The sequence below is a fragment of the Oncorhynchus mykiss genome, chromosome 15, assembly GCF_057628025.1.
Source record: "Oncorhynchus mykiss isolate SJ-2025 chromosome 15, ASM5762802v1, whole genome shotgun sequence".
Lineage (NCBI taxonomy): Eukaryota > Metazoa > Chordata > Actinopteri > Salmoniformes > Salmonidae > Oncorhynchus > Oncorhynchus mykiss.
The window spans coordinates 25,355,051-25,370,523 of NC_143036.1; the positions used below are offsets into that span (position 1 = coordinate 25,355,051).

The 15,473-nt window shown below is 40.1% G+C and overlaps 2 protein-coding genes across 2 annotated transcripts; both read right to left on the reverse strand.

Annotated features, from left to right (window-relative positions):
* Nucleotides 1-682: 682 nt before the first annotated feature.
* mos (MOS proto-oncogene, serine/threonine kinase) lies at nucleotides 683-2,191 on the reverse strand. The gene is given in 1 exon segment (NM_001124684.1): nucleotides 683-2,191. A coding segment is annotated over 1 exon segment (1,008 nt). The 5' UTR covers nucleotides 2,160-2,191; the 3' UTR covers nucleotides 683-1,151.
* Nucleotides 2,192-6,582: 4,391 nt separating this feature from the next.
* On the reverse strand, nucleotides 6,583-15,371 carry plag1 (pleiomorphic adenoma gene 1). The gene is made up of 3 exons (XM_021562806.3): nucleotides 15,203-15,371; nucleotides 10,438-10,800; nucleotides 6,583-10,212 (listed from the first exon to the last, which is right to left on the reverse strand). Exons 2-3 carry the CDS (start codon nucleotides 10,686-10,688, stop codon nucleotides 8,994-8,996), a joined length of 1,470 nt encoding a protein of 489 aa, XP_021418481.2. The 5' UTR covers nucleotides 10,689-10,800; nucleotides 15,203-15,371; the 3' UTR covers nucleotides 6,583-8,993.
* Between the last annotated feature and the right edge of the window lie 102 nt (nucleotides 15,372-15,473).

A 15,473-nucleotide genomic window follows, 5' to 3' on the forward strand; every position in this document is an offset into this window, starting at 1 on the left:
CGTTCGAATATTTCGAAAGGGCACCCGTCCTCCTCTACTCCCTTGAAGACTTGAATATACCAGATACTTTATTATCCGAGTTTTCTACGAAGTAATGTCATGTCTGTTTCTATGTAATGAAATAATTGACTTTGTGTTATCCCTGTAAAATTGTGTACTGTGCATTTTTGTTTGTTTCAAATAAAATCAATCCGTGTTTCCAAGGGACTTAGCTTTCTACCTTCCACCTGAAGAAGCCTATAGTTTCTCTGTTGTGTAGAGTATGGTGCTGTGGCCAACATGGGTAAACTCTGCCTTGTCTGATATGTGATTATTGCCTGTGTTGCTGTCTGCTATGTAGGGCTGTTGTTGCTTTTTATGTGCTGATGTTAACCACCTTCAACTAGCAATTTCATAGCCTAAAATTAGGTAAATGTGCAGCAATGTTGATATTTTTTTCCCTTATGAAAATACAAATGGTTTCATTTTCTTCTGAGACATGACACACCCATTGTATACATTTTGTTGAAGGTTAGGCCATAGATCAGTCAGCTTAAGTTAGTTTCTAAGTGTAAGCCTAAACACACAATTACCAAACAAATGATTTCAACATGAGCAAAACAGGTTAATTAAGCGGTTTCTGTTGATGCTGTAGAAGTCATCCCATTCTAATGCTATTACAATACTAGAAACACCATTCCAGTACGAATCAAGGACGTTTAATGAAATCTCAAATATCTAAACTTTACATACATTTCAAGTGTGTTACATGCACAGACTGCTGCTGACATTAACATTTATTTGACATTGAAACATTATTAAATCCTTATAAATCAAGTAAACAAGTAAAACAATCTAGTCCACAGAGCAAAACCAACTTCAGTATCAGAAATGTAAATCGTTCAAGAGGTTCTGCGTTTAAAAAATGAGTAGATTAGGTAGCATGTGTTATAAATACACTTAAGCAGAATTGGCAGAAGAATGGCAGCATCAAACTAATCTGTGGTGTCCCGTTGGGGCTTGCCTTTCACAATTCACTTAAATTCAGTAAGACAACATGGGAGTCTATAACTGGCTGTGCGTAAAAGCTGTGCGTAAATTAAAAAATGTATGGACACAACTGACGGATCATACCATGAATAGGCTGGCTTGAAAATTACAAATAAAAAAGGTTAATGTTCGGACCGAATCTTGTCCAGATCTGTGATGACATCTTGAGCGCTTGGTCTCCAGCTTGGCTCACCGCTCCAGCACTTGGACACAATGGATCGGCAAAGGTCCCCATGGTGTGACTTGAAGGACTCATCAGTGACCGAGGGGCGTAAATCGTATGCAACTACTGCGTATAAAACATATTGCCTGTCGCCTGTATAGGGCTGCTCTCTGGTGATCATTTGCCAAATAGTGATGCCAAGGGAGTAGATGTCGGATTTTGGAGACACGTCTCCCCCCTTCAACAGCTCAGGCGCTCGGTGGGTGTAAGTGCCCCCGCCAAGACTCATTTGGGGGCTGGACCGATCCCCCCCGAGCTCCAATTTCAGTGAACAGCCGAAGTCAACAATCTTACACACATCCTCCCTCGAAACCAATACATTGGCAGGTTTGATATCCAAATGAACAATACCATGAGAATGCAAGAACTGAAGACCATGCGCAATGTTTTTGGAAAACGTAATCCACCTGTCCACTTCGAGCGTCTCTGCGCAACCGTAGATGACCTGGTGGAGAGTTCGTTCACCTGCGTATTCCATCACTATTGTGCCAATGTTGTCCCCGTTTTCTAAATTCTCCGGTATACACGTGGTAGCTGCTATAATTCGCACAATGTTCTTATGGCGTAAGTGAGCTGCATTTAGCTCAGCCCAAAAACTTTGCCTGGAGGCGAGTTTATTCTTGACGCATTTCTTCACTTTTTTGACAGCGACAGTCTCCCCAAAGTACACACTTCTGTAAACGGACCCAAACCCCCCAGATCCGATGGGCTGCATGGATTGCAGTTCCTTCCAATCAATGGTGGATGACCATAGCCTGGTTGCGACCTTCCCATGGAACCGTTGAGTTGGAATTCGTAGGGTGGAATCGTTGGAATACTTTGCCAGTGGACTGCTGCAAGCTCCAAAATCTAGAGATGGATAGAGGTCTTTAGGCAACAAGCGTGTCAGGGGAATTGGGGATGGCATGTTCGAACCACCTAGTGCGCTTGCTGTAAAACGAGAGATTGCGCGTGTTGCCTGTCTATTCACACAGCTGTCATTATATCAGTTGATTGCTGGACCAAGAGGTAGCCCTAATGAGGATTTGCCTCTGATTTAAAGTCACAGTCACGTTTTTTTGTGGGAGAGACTTCAATCATGTTTGAAAAGGTAAATCTTGCTCTCATTAAATGTCATTCATTGAGCACTGTATATGATAGAAATCAAGTGCTGCACGTAAAAATGTCATTGGATGAATACTTTTTTTTGTCAGTAACCTTCTTTGTTGAGCTGCACATCTAACAGAACCAGTGGCTAAAAGCACAAATTGGTTCAATATGCATCGGCTTATCTTCCAGTAAAATTTATTAATTATATATGATTTTTGTCTTGAAGACCTTGAATATGACCAAGAAAGTCAATTAAAATATGATAAAATAAGAAGAAATAATTAAAACTCCAGGACAATTCTCATGCACTTGTTTCACTATATAAAACAACATTTCAGCACTCATTTTACACACATACTGACACACACTTAAAAAATGCACCAACAATTGTGGACTTTTGCATGACTCCTTCTTTTATGTTTATTGAGCTTTCATTACACCGTGTAATAACAGTGGAGTTGAAGACTGCAGCTCTTCTCTCTCATAGCAGCAAGGTAGTATGAAAAAAAAATCAGGTTACTCAGCCAGATAATAAATAATCTGTCTCTTTGGATGATGTCAATGTTAGAAAATTTATAAAAAGCTGCAGCGTTAATTTCTATTTTACACAACTTATACACAAATATATGAATTATTTTGCCTATATTTATACAAGTACAACAGTAGTTTGTAAAATAGATTTTAAGTAAAATATACATGATTAGCAACATGAGTCCATTCTCACAGGATGGCATTGCAATGAACAACAAAACCAACATGGCTGGAATGCAGTTTGCCTCTGAACAAATCCCTCGCTATAAGTACTACTAGTCCTTTTAAAAAATGTGTCCCCTATCGTGGAGTCATTATCTTCTTCATCATCATCATCTTCACCAAGGTAATCTCAGCCTGATTTTATACTGAGGCAACAGGTGAACACTCTCCCAAGCCCTTTCATGTCAATCACCAGGATGACAAAGGTTCCCCCATCACACCGCCATACAAAGTGAAGGAGAGAAGCATGTGACATTACAGGCAAGTCCATACAAGGCCACAAATAGTCACAGTACAAAAAAATATATGTATATGAAAACAACCAGGCACACACATGCCGACCATACAACTCAATTTTATATTTTTGTAAAAACAAAACAAAGAACTAGAAAAGAGGTCTGTAGCACCTTAAGGAGCTTTAGAAGTATCCATTAGCAGCTTGATCCAATACCAAAATATTGCAATATTGCAGTGTTTCTTACATACACATTCAACATGGTTCACTGGCACCACTGAAGCTTATAATGAAGGTTGACATGAATTGCTAAAGGTCTGTGTCTCTCACTGAAGAAACCCCTCCAACCAGATATGGAGTCATCCATCAGGGAACAATAAAAGTGTCAAATATTGGGGATAAAAAAGTATATGAAAATATCCGTGTCCCCAAGCACTTGAGCCTTCTAAGTTACTCCAATACATTTAGACCAACCTGTCAATTAAAAAATAATGTTTAAGGCAACCAAGTGTGTTTATGAAGTGTAAATACTGGGATAGCTACATACACTAGCTCTCTGAATACTTTATCAAGGGTTAAAAGTCAAACAAATTGCCAGCATAGATATAGATGGTAAGAAATGTGGCATATTTGAAATGGCAGCAATGATGTGAAAATAGAGTCTTTACTATCCGACAGATAGATCCCTCAATGAGACACACAGAACATTTGTGCAAGTAAAGCAAATGACACTTAATGATAGTAAAACACTGTAAAAATGGTACCTGTAAAAAATAAAACATTTAATATTGTATTTACACGTTAACTTTTTCTAAAGAGCTAAATATGACATCTATACTTTGTAATAAAGGTATTTTAAACAAGAAAAAAAAGTACTGGAGGAAACAAAGGCATAACATTTTCCAAAAGTGCTACGATTATAGAAGAATCTGCCCTATATAGAGGCTTACCAAACATTTTATGTAAAACCACAAACCTTCAAGATACATTGATAGCACTCAACCCCATAACACTTGAAAACATTACACAGGCATTCAGCTTCCCCTTTCAATGACATCCCGTGGCCCTAACTAAAGTGATATTGTTTTCATTCAAGAAATGTTTAAGGAACATGGAGGATTCAAATACGTTTTTTGCCTTATTGGATATTTTTAACAGAGTAAAACAATGTGAGGTTGCACATTTTTTGCGCCAAGGGAAAACACTGCTGGACAGTCTAAATGCATGAGCTAAGTAAACACTGTATACCAATTGTATATTCACACAATTTGAAAGGTTGTGATATACAGTCCAAACTGAGCATAGTCTTTTTTGAAACATACAAGTTGGAGATAAAGCTGAAGTGGCAACCTAAAGTGGACCTTACTGTAAATGAACAGCCCAGCTACCCTACTTTTTCAGTCATTATAATCAAGCAAATTAATATCCACTCCCATAGGTTACATAAACTTACAGAGTTGGTCTACGTGAGCATTAAAGATTTAGTAGAAATATATCAAAACAGTTCCCCCACTAATGTTTTTAATATAATATATAATTATTTCAATGGGATCTATTTATAAAACTGATTATGGTTTACATTTGAGAATTAAATAGTAAAAACTTGATTAATTCAAATGGATATGCAGTACATTGCTGCTATTGGTCAGAACGCTATAGGCACATTTGCACACTTGCATGTAACCGGCCCTGCTGTACTGAAATGAACGTGGTTGAAAGGTGTCTGTGAGGTCCTCATCTCCCTTTGAGTGAGGCAAAGACACCTATAAATGGCACGTCTCGAACGAGGGTAAAAAAAAAATACTGTATTAGATATCCATTAAGGCCAAAGGTTGACTTTTACCTGAAGCCAAACCTCTATCATCATAGCGTTACATCCCAGGGGTATCAATGTCATTCCTTCGATGATGGGATTGAATTGATCTGGCTACTAAGATCTAAGTTGTAACTGAAAACATCTTCCATACACTATCACTGAACAAAGCAGAAACATAGGCGTTTAGATTTACAGATGCACATGCACACATACATCCACAAGCACACAGTGCCAAGTACACAAGTTCCTAAAGACTGACATTATTCTGGCAGTGACCTAAGCTGTTTCATCTTACATACAGTACAAGTCAAAGGTTGACACACCTACTCATTCAAGGGTTTTTCTTAATTTCTACTATTTTCTACATTGTAGAATACAAGTAGTGAAGACATCAAAACTATGAAATAACACATATGGAAAAATGTAATAACCAAAAAAGTGTTAAACAAATCAACATATATTTTTATATTTGAGATTCTTCAGTAGCCACCCTTTGCCTTGATGACAGCTTTGCACACTCTTGGCATTCTCTCAACCAGCTCCATGAGGTAGTCACCTGGAATGCATTTCCATTAACAGGTGGGCCTTGTTAAAAGTTAATTTGTGGAATTTCCTTCCTTTTTAATGCATTTGAGCCAATTAGTTGTGTTGTGACAAGGTAGGGGTGGTGTACAGAAGATAGCCCTATTTGGTAAAAGACCAAGTCCATATTATTGCAAGAAAAGTTCAAATAAGCAAAGAGAAACGACTAACGAATAAGCTATGATGAAACTGGCTCTCATGAGGACGGCCACAGGAAAGAAAGACCCAGAGTTACCGCTAATGCAGAGGATAAGTTCATTTGAGTTACCCCCGTGTCTTTGTGAGACGCAGAGTAGGTGAACGGATGATCTCCACATGTGTAGTTCCCACCGTGAAGCATGGAAGAGGTGTGATGGTGCTTTGCTGGTGACACTGTCGGATATTTGTTTAGAATTCAAGGCACACTTAACGAGCCCGACTACCACAGCATTCTGCAGCGATACGCCATCCCATCTGGTTTGCACTTAGTGGGACAATCATTTGTTTTTCAACAGGACAATGACCAAACACATCTCCAGGCTGTGTAAGGTCTATTTGACCAAGAAGGAGAGCGATGGAGTGCTGCATCAGATGACCTGGCCTCCACAATCACCCAACCTCAACCCAATTGAGATGGTTTGGGATGAGTTGGAACACAGACAACAAGTGATCAGCATATGGGGAAGTCCTTCAAGACTGTTGGAAAAGCATTCCAGGTGACTACCTCATGGAGCTGGTTGAGAGAATGCCAAGAGTGTGCAAAGCTGTCATCAAGGCAAAGGGTGGCTACTTTGAAGAAACTCAAATATAAAATATATTTTGATATGTTTAACACTTTTTTGCTTACTACATGATTCTCTATGAATTATTTCATAGTTTTGATGTCTTCACTATTATTCTACAATGTAGAACATTGTGAAAATAAAGAAAAACCCTTGAATGAGTAGGTGTGCCCAAACTTTTGACTTGTACTGTAGTTGTTCAGGAACTGTTTGACAGCAGCAGGGTCAGTGTCTCTCAGCACAGTGTTACAGCATCTCGCTCAGAGACAATTCTGGGAATGTCACTTCTTGACCAGACCAGACCAGTCATCCATATTTCATCATTGCTGGGATTTTCCTCTAGTTTCTATATCATACAGCACTATACAACACATCGTACAAAATTGACAAGATCATTTAGAGACACTAAAAACCAAATCCTTCATGAACACTCTTCAACCGTGGCGGCCAAGTATGAACTCCAGCCAAGTTCATATCACGCAGAGGTGTAGAATACAGTACTTTATCTAAACCTTACATACAATGTCAAAACAACTGTTTAAATTGGCGCTAAGGGGCTCCTTCAGGTACTGGTAAGCTAAAGTAGCTGTGTTTCTGTCTCAGCATTTGTAGAGAAGCATTTTCTGTACTGAGCTGATATGCTGGTTGCCATTGGTCGGTATACTTATATTTGAGAGGGTTCCTTCTTTGTGAATAGTATAACAAGAGGAATCTGGCTGGCTGTAATATTGTATTTTACCTGTTACTAAAAAAACACAAAATAAAATAAAAACCAAAATATTGTAATTGTATTATGGGCCTTGAAGATAATCTTGGATTACTGGATACTGACTTGAAATGTAAAGTTAGGGACATCCCCTTGCTCTGAGTGAAGGAACAATGTGTCACATATTACATTAAAAGTGCTTTTGCATTCACTATGAATGTCTGCATGTGTGAGGCACAAATCTCCCATTCACACATTCAGACATGACTAATCCATCGCACCACCTAGATGAGTTGTAACAGGCAGTTCGGTTCTGACCGCTCTACACAGCCTCCCAGATTTTCTGCGTGAGGGTCCTCTCCTCTGCAATCACATACTAGCCCTTGACTGGAAACACAAACACGTGATGTAGGCTCACACAAACCTTAGCATACTCATACAAAGTGTCCAGGTACCTGTTTAAAGATACCCATCTAGCTCTTCAAACTGCACAATGGACATATTTCTCTTTGCAACTGGTGGTTCTTCCTACACTGTTTCCTGCGGATTGAATATTGCTAACATTATCCTTGATTTGATGCATGGTTTGCCTGACGTCGGGGAGGTGCTCAGGCCAATAGCGTTTGGCTGGAGCTAGGTGTTTGGGTAGCCAGGCAATGATTGAGTTAAAGCTCCCCAAACTATTTCTAACCTCATATCCGGTACTAAAACCGGTAGAATGAGGAAAGACAAATTGACCCTAGTTATGTGGCAGTGCTTTAATGTTGTTTCTACTGTCTGGTTCCATTTCGGTCCTTTAGCAATTTTGACCAAGGGGTATGAAGCAGCGAAGGGCTAGGGGCCGAAATGGAATCAGGCCTACGATTACATTCTTGCCATAAAAATTGTATATTATCTTGTCCCTTTTATATGAAATCAAATCAAATGAAATGAGGACGAACAACTTAGTCTATCTGTAGCTGAGTTATCCCATCGGCCTATAGGGGAACTACTAGGCAGCAGCAACATTTACAACCATCAGCGATACCATGACACTATTCTGCCTGGCAACTCAGTCGATATTTGGTGGACTTTGGTTTTGATGGGGAACAGGGATGATTCTCACACTACATTCCACAAGGGGCTTTTCAGTACCTTATGTCTAAAAACATATGATTGCATTGCTATAAATCTTAAAACAAAACAAAGAGATAAAGACATTTGTAAAAAATGGTTAGCGGGTGAGGACATTCAACATCACACAAAAGTACAAAGTTCTATATGAAAATATGGTTAAATCGACATACTAGGTTCAATCTACTCCAAGGCAAAGGGGGTTAAGAATATAGATTGGTAGAAATACAACACTGCAATCACATTCCTAAATAAATTCCTCTATGTAAAACTCCAAAACCCTAGTTATGTTTAATTGTTGTTTGAACTAAAATGGACTGTGTTGGTCATGAACATTATAGTGGTGAATTTGCAAGGGCGGTGAAGATATAGTATTGTTGACACGAACCACATGAAATGTCAACCATTATTCCATGGCTTGAGCTATGTGGTTGAGCCAAACGACTTGTGTATGTGGTATATGTCAGTGCTGATACACACCCATACATCTAATATACTGTATCTGTATGTGTAGAATCCCATAACTGTTGAACAGAAGTGCTATTACGTCGTAGTTTTGTGCAGACATATTCAAAAATGTGTTACTGGCATGAAAATAATAATTTGCAGAATATAATTTTTTATCAGCCTGTGTGTGTTTACTGTACGTGTGTAAGTGTGTGTGCATGCGTGTGTGTTGTGTTGTGTCACTGGAAGGCCTGGTGAAAGCGGGGCAGTGTGGTGGTTGTGCTCAGGTTAGAATGGTAGGAGGAGGAGAGGCTGTGGAGGGGGCTTACATCCTCCCCGCTCCCTGTCACCTCATGAGAATCCAGGGGCTGGGGCGGAAGCTGGACGAGAGACAGTGCCTCCTCTGGCGGGAAGGAGACCCCGCCTAGACCCCCACCGGCTGTCACCTGGTGCCCATAAGGAGGGCTGTTCAAGGGCAGGAAGTTGAAGAGCTGTGAGAAATCGAGCAATGAGGAGGATGCCAGCGACTCGCCGGCTGCCGCCGAGATTTTGGACAGAGATGCCTCGTCAGACGAGGTCTCATCCAACGAGCCCACCTGGGAGTCTAACTCCAGTTTGGAGGCGGAGGATAGCTGAGCCCCCTCGGCCGAGGAGGACGGCATGCCGCTCTGCAGTTCCATCAGATATGTCTCCAGTTCTCCCTTTAGATGTTGCTCCCTCTCCAGAGTGGAGACGGAGTATGAGGTAAGATTAGAGCCCAGCTGGTACTTTAGGGGGAAGGGGTGTGGGGGGTTGGGCTCTGTGTCCAGGGGGGGCATGGTGGGGCAGTGGTGCTGTGGCAGCAGAGGGCCACCGTACAGGTTGAGCTGGAGCTGCCTGTGCGGCGTCGACATGGTGGCCAGCTCGCCCTTGACGCCTCCGGCTAGCCCGCAGGAAAAGGGTGAGTCCAGCGAATCGGCCGGCTCCGTCTTGACCCTCAGCAGCTCACGGGCGTGGCTCTTCTTCATGTGGCGCGTCAGGTGGTCCTTCCTGCCAAAGCGCTGGGCGCAGTACTGGCACAGGAAGTCCTTGCGGCCTGTGTGCACCACCATGTGGCGGCGCACGTCCTTGCGTGTGTAGAAGCGGCGCTCGCAGTGCTCGCACCGATGCTTCTTCTCTTTGGTGCCGCCCGAGGACTTGCCGGCGTGGGTCTTAAGGTGCTCCAGGAGAAGGCCGGTGCTGGCGAACGGCTGAAGGCACACCTGGCAGGTGAGGTCTCCACTGTTGGCCGCATGAAGGGCCAGGTGACGCTTGAAGCCCAGCTTGGTGTTGTAGCTCTTGCCGCACTCCTGGCAGGCGAAGGCCTCCTTGTTGGGGTCGTGAGTGTGCAGGTGGTTCTTCAAGTGATCCTTGCGGTGGAACATTTTCTCACAGTACGTACACTTGTGGGTTTTCTCTGACGAGTGTGTCGCCATATGCCTTTGAACACAGATGACAATCCAGCAACACTTTATATTACAGCAATAACTTAGTACTTATGTAGGCATGCTAGTCAGGACACATACGTGTGATTTTAAAACTTAAATAATACATGAATGTATACAATGACAGACTACTAAAGATAACAACTCTGTATTACAGTAAGTGTTGTACATATGAATACAGTATGGCCTACTAGAAGATAACAGGAGCTTGTTCTGTTACCGTTGCAGCTTGTATTTGGAGACAAAGGCCTTGGTGCAGTCCTGATGGGAGCACCGGTACGGTCTCTCTCCTGTGTGTGAGTAGGAGTGCACCTTTAGCTTCTCCACGCTGTTGAAAGCCTTCTCGCACAGCTGACAGGGGAAGTTCTTCCTGGGCTTGCCCCCCTCCGCTCTCTTGCGCCTCCCTGTGGCCGCCGCGAGCCTGGCTTTATCCGGAACGTGGTCTAAGTGCCCCTGGGTTCCCGTGGCCATGGCACCCTAGGGCAGCGCGGCTGGTTGGACAAGGACGCGGTGCCCACCTACTGTCAACGACGCTTGTTCTCTCTCCAGTTTTATGTGCTCAACACCGCCAGGACTCAGGCACCTGAAGATGTGTGCGAGAGAGAGGGGGAGGGAAAAAGGTTCATGTTCTCATTCAAAAGCGTAAGAAGAGTTCTACTGCAATTCCATATCATTCTACAAGTAGGGGAATACATTTATAAGTTGTATTACAGATCAGTATTGATGAGAAACCCTTCATAAATTACATTTATGAGATTGAAAATCCAGATAAAATCCAGTCAAAAAGTAATAAGGCCATTGTGTTTACATATGGCATTCGATCTTTCTTGATCCTATATTTCTCCACTATCGGGACCTGATTCAAAAGACTTCCAGGGTAACATTCCCGCAACAACAGGAGCGCAGCTTCTGCCAAACCCGCATGGCTAATTACCCATGTCCTCTCACGCTGGATCATCCCGGAGCAGCTAGTCTCGACTCTCGATGCAAGCCGGGAAGGGAAGTGTACAGGAAACAGGGTGTAAAGGAAGTGCACAGGAGCTCCCAGTAAAGAATATGGGGAGAGCCTACATGTTTTGTAATGTACACAATTATTGGAGGGGGTTATTAATGCCAAGCTCAGGCGTGTTAAGGCAGGCATCCATAGCTCGATAGTTATGTCTTTAGATAGAGCTAATGCTTTGTTCCTTTTTTTCTTGCTCTACGCTATTACAATACATAGGTTGTGTTGTGTGAAGGGGATTTTTCTGAAGCTATATGTATGGTAAAGGCCTTGTAAGGTCACCGCTGTGGAGCCTTGCTTAAAAACTCTTGAGGCGGCACATTAAACCATCTTCGTTTGGACAACAGTCTGAGCAGCCTTACACAATGAATGATAAGGTGAGCAAATCATACTGAAAAGTGATATGGTTGCGATACACTTAGTCACAAAAACATGTATCATAATGGTATTTTAAAAAATGGAGGTTTTCTGGCCGTTAACCTTAATCTTTCAAATGTTACGAAATAAAAAATTTAAAAACACTTTCTGATCTAATGATTATCGAAACCATTTCTGGTGATCTGTATTCACATTGCACAATTCTATAAACTGACAAATTAAAGCAGTTACAAATCAGGTATTTAGAATTTCAACAGGGTTTACACATTGATGTCTGGATTGATCTAGAACTGCACATCATCTCAACATGACCGTGCTTCTCATTAAGACAAAACATCGTTCTTAATGCAACATTAAAACAAACGTTTTGTCTCTTTCTCAACCGTCTCACTAACTGTCTAACAACATTACTTTATAGACATATATTCGATCATTTATGTTAGATACGGGCAATTCCACTGTAGCAGAGATACACTTTAAAATGTATATCAAACAAAAACCATTGATTGCAACGTTAAATGAACCATACATCTCTATGCACAAGCACTTATTTGAACAATTTCCGCATTTACTTGAGGAACAGTGCAGATGCAACATTTGGTAACAGAATGACTGTATCTCTGACACTATTCTCTGGATATTCATACACAGAAAAAACATCTGAAAATACATCATCCAATTGTATTTGATACACCTTACATTGGTGAGCATTTCAGCTATAGCCCCATTGGAGTACTCCAAATTCAAACATGAACCAATGATTAAACTGTGAAATATGACATTTTACATAAAACCTAGACAATACCAGAGGCCATCTGCCTTGAAAAAGACACTCATTCCAAAAGAGCCTGGATTACTAGAATAGGTCAATTAAAATGTGCATTTTTTTTGTTGTCTTCTGATGTGAACAGATGAAAAAGACACTACATCAATAATGTAAAGATATAAAGTATATCAAATGCTCTATGAATATTACAACTTTAAAGCCAATTTAATCATTTATTTCCAAAATCCACCAATTTGTCATATTTTTGTTTTTTCATCAGAAATGATTGCTTATGGGTACCTCCATGTGTGTGTAAAATATTACTGATCTCAGATTTTGTATAATAGATTTGAGATGTTTATGAAGATGTTTTATGTTTTGGGCAAAATGCTATATATCCATTGTTGAGCTGGAATGGGATGTTCATATCCTGTATATTCAACTGTGATGTGTGGTTGTCTCACCTAGCTATCTTAAGATGAATGCACTTACTGTAAGTCGCTCTGCATAAAAGCATCTGCTAAATGACTAAAATATAAAATGTAAATGTTTTACATAGAGACATCATATTACTGTAATGAATTATCCTATTTTTTTTTTATATTGATATCACAAAAGTATAATTTGTTCAGTTCGTTACTAAAAAAATAGTTATTTGTTACATTTGACTGTGAAAAACCTTGCAGTAGGCTACTACCTATTTCTCTGAGAGTGAGGCGGATATTTGTCTCTCTGAAATGAAACCATCAAGTGATAGATTTGAGAAGGAAAAAAAAACATGTCTGTCATTGAACAACCCTATGCCATGATTAGATAATGAAAAAACACACCAATCTCTTCGAGTTAGTTAAACAATAAAAGCCACTTTAACCAACATTTCTGAAAATTGCTATGTAGCATTTTAGAATGAAACCCTTCAATTGTTGATTCCATTCGACCTTATACCAATAATAAAATGTAACCTAATTTGTTTAATGTAACTGTACAGTTTTATAAGATCTAATCAAAAACTAGTATTATCCCCAAATCTAAGACATAAAAAAGTTGCAAGTGTTTCAATGCAACAAACAAGTGTTTTAATGCAACAGATTCATCTTATTTATTAGATACATTTCACATTAAAAATGTTATATTTGTTATGTTATGCAAATGCTTATAGAATAAAAACTTGATTAAGATATATAAAACAAACAAAAGTTGTATCTGTAATACAATATAATGCACCCCAAAATGAATGCATATAGTCAAGTTATTACATTATGAATAGCCAAATGTGTGGACCACAGTTAGCCTAACTCAGATTATAAGAATGCAGTGATTTGCACACACTTCAGTGACATTACGTAACAATATATATTTAGCATTTCATTTAAAGTTTTTTTTTTTAATTTACGGCTGCATCTGACATGTTTACAGTCATGTAAATGCCAATCGAACCCGGTCATAAAATTATAAAACGAGGAGAAGGCAGGGGAAAGACTTTCTCTTTAAGATGCAAAACTTGTCACCATGTGAAAACCAATTTAGGAGGGCAAAGCACACACTTAAATTTTTTTTGCATCTTGCTATTCACCATATAAGCCAAATAGTTATGACATAGGAGACGACATCAACATATTGGCTGAACATGCACAATAGGAAATCCATAGCGCAATTGTGATATTCAAGAGAAACCTCCCCAAAACGGCCAATAGCCTACATGACTGTAAAACCTAAGCCAAACAGCAGTGTGAACCCATCTCGAGTTCACTTGTAGAGGTTCTGCCATGTTGCTATAGGCTCCTCGTGCGTCCTATAGCCACGAGCAGCACCAGTCAGATAGCAGGGGCTCAATGCTATGGCTAACAATAACCTGGGAATAGCTTTATACACGACACAAAAAAACAGATAGCCTACTATATGAGTGCATCATACATGCAATGCTACTGATCATCATGTCCAATCTGAATTTGATAATATAACCAACCTGCAAATATAAACATTTTAATTAATCGCATCAAAGTCAATGGGACGTGATTTTGATGTAACATAGCAGCAGCTTGTAACATCATCCAATGCATGTTGTTAAACTTAGTATAACTCTCTGTACAAAATAGACGGACATGAACACATGCATAAGCAAATGTTTAGCATCGCCTAATTAGTTTGCCCGCAGTTCTCCCTCCATTTTGGTTGTTTATGGTATTGACAAGCAACTTCTTCTCTTCGATACTTGTCTATTTAAACTAACCCAAAGTTGCACTGTCATCTCTGATTTTAGTCAAATACGTGTTCTGTCTATAGGGCCTACATTCTTGATGAAAAAATGACATAATACAGAGATAATAAAATCACAATTCACATTTAAATTGCGTATTTTCAAGTTTCGGCAAAATGCTTCTATCGATAAGGGCATGTTTACAGTGTTTTCTGGTGTAGCCTTCATGTGAGTAAAAATAAAAACATTATGCGCACAGCATGCATTTCTAAATAATTTTGATATATTTAAGTGCGCGTGTGTTCCCGTCGGCTGTCCTCGCAGCACTGTTGTTATTATATTCAGGAAAAACGTAAACGAAACAAAATTGCTAAACTTTTCATAACTTTTCTCAACTCAACTGTTTTCCATGGTTGTTGACATTCACTATTACGCAACGTGACATGCCTAGCGCTAATGACACAATTTATTTAAATTTTCTTAATATTTCTGTCTTCCTTTGGTTTCCTCTGAGGTCCCAAACTGGGTGCTGATTAACACAAACTTTTTTCCCTAGCTCACCCCTCTCTCATAATTTGAATAACCCCGATATTCTAATTCAAGAACTCCGTAACAATTTACTTAAATTACGCCAAACTCACCCCAGGAGCCTTAACATCCTTTCTACGGAGTTTTTCTTGACTTTCAACTATTTTCCGAATTTTTTATAATTTTTTTCTCATATTTTTTGCTAGACGCGGCGGGCCTGAAAATTGTTTGCTTTCCCCTCTTTCCAGCAGCCATTGTGTATGCGCTGCGATGCAACCAAACATACATTTTGGCCACGCCTACTCAATATCCCTCCCACCTCTTATTTTTGATTTGTGTAACGTCTTGTCACTTTTATATTTCAGTGTCATTGTTTGTCCCTTT

What these genes read in the sequence shown, in the direction of transcription:
- plag1 (XM_021562806.3), bottom strand. Translation starts at nt 10,688, where the DNA reads ATGGCCACGGGAACCCAGGGGCACTTAGACCACGTTCCGGATAAAGCC. An exon ending in TCCAAATACAAGCTGCAACG is followed by an intron (nt 10,213 to 10,437) that starts GTAACAGAACAA and finishes CTGTGTTCAAAG; the next exon opens with GCATATGGCGACACACTCGT.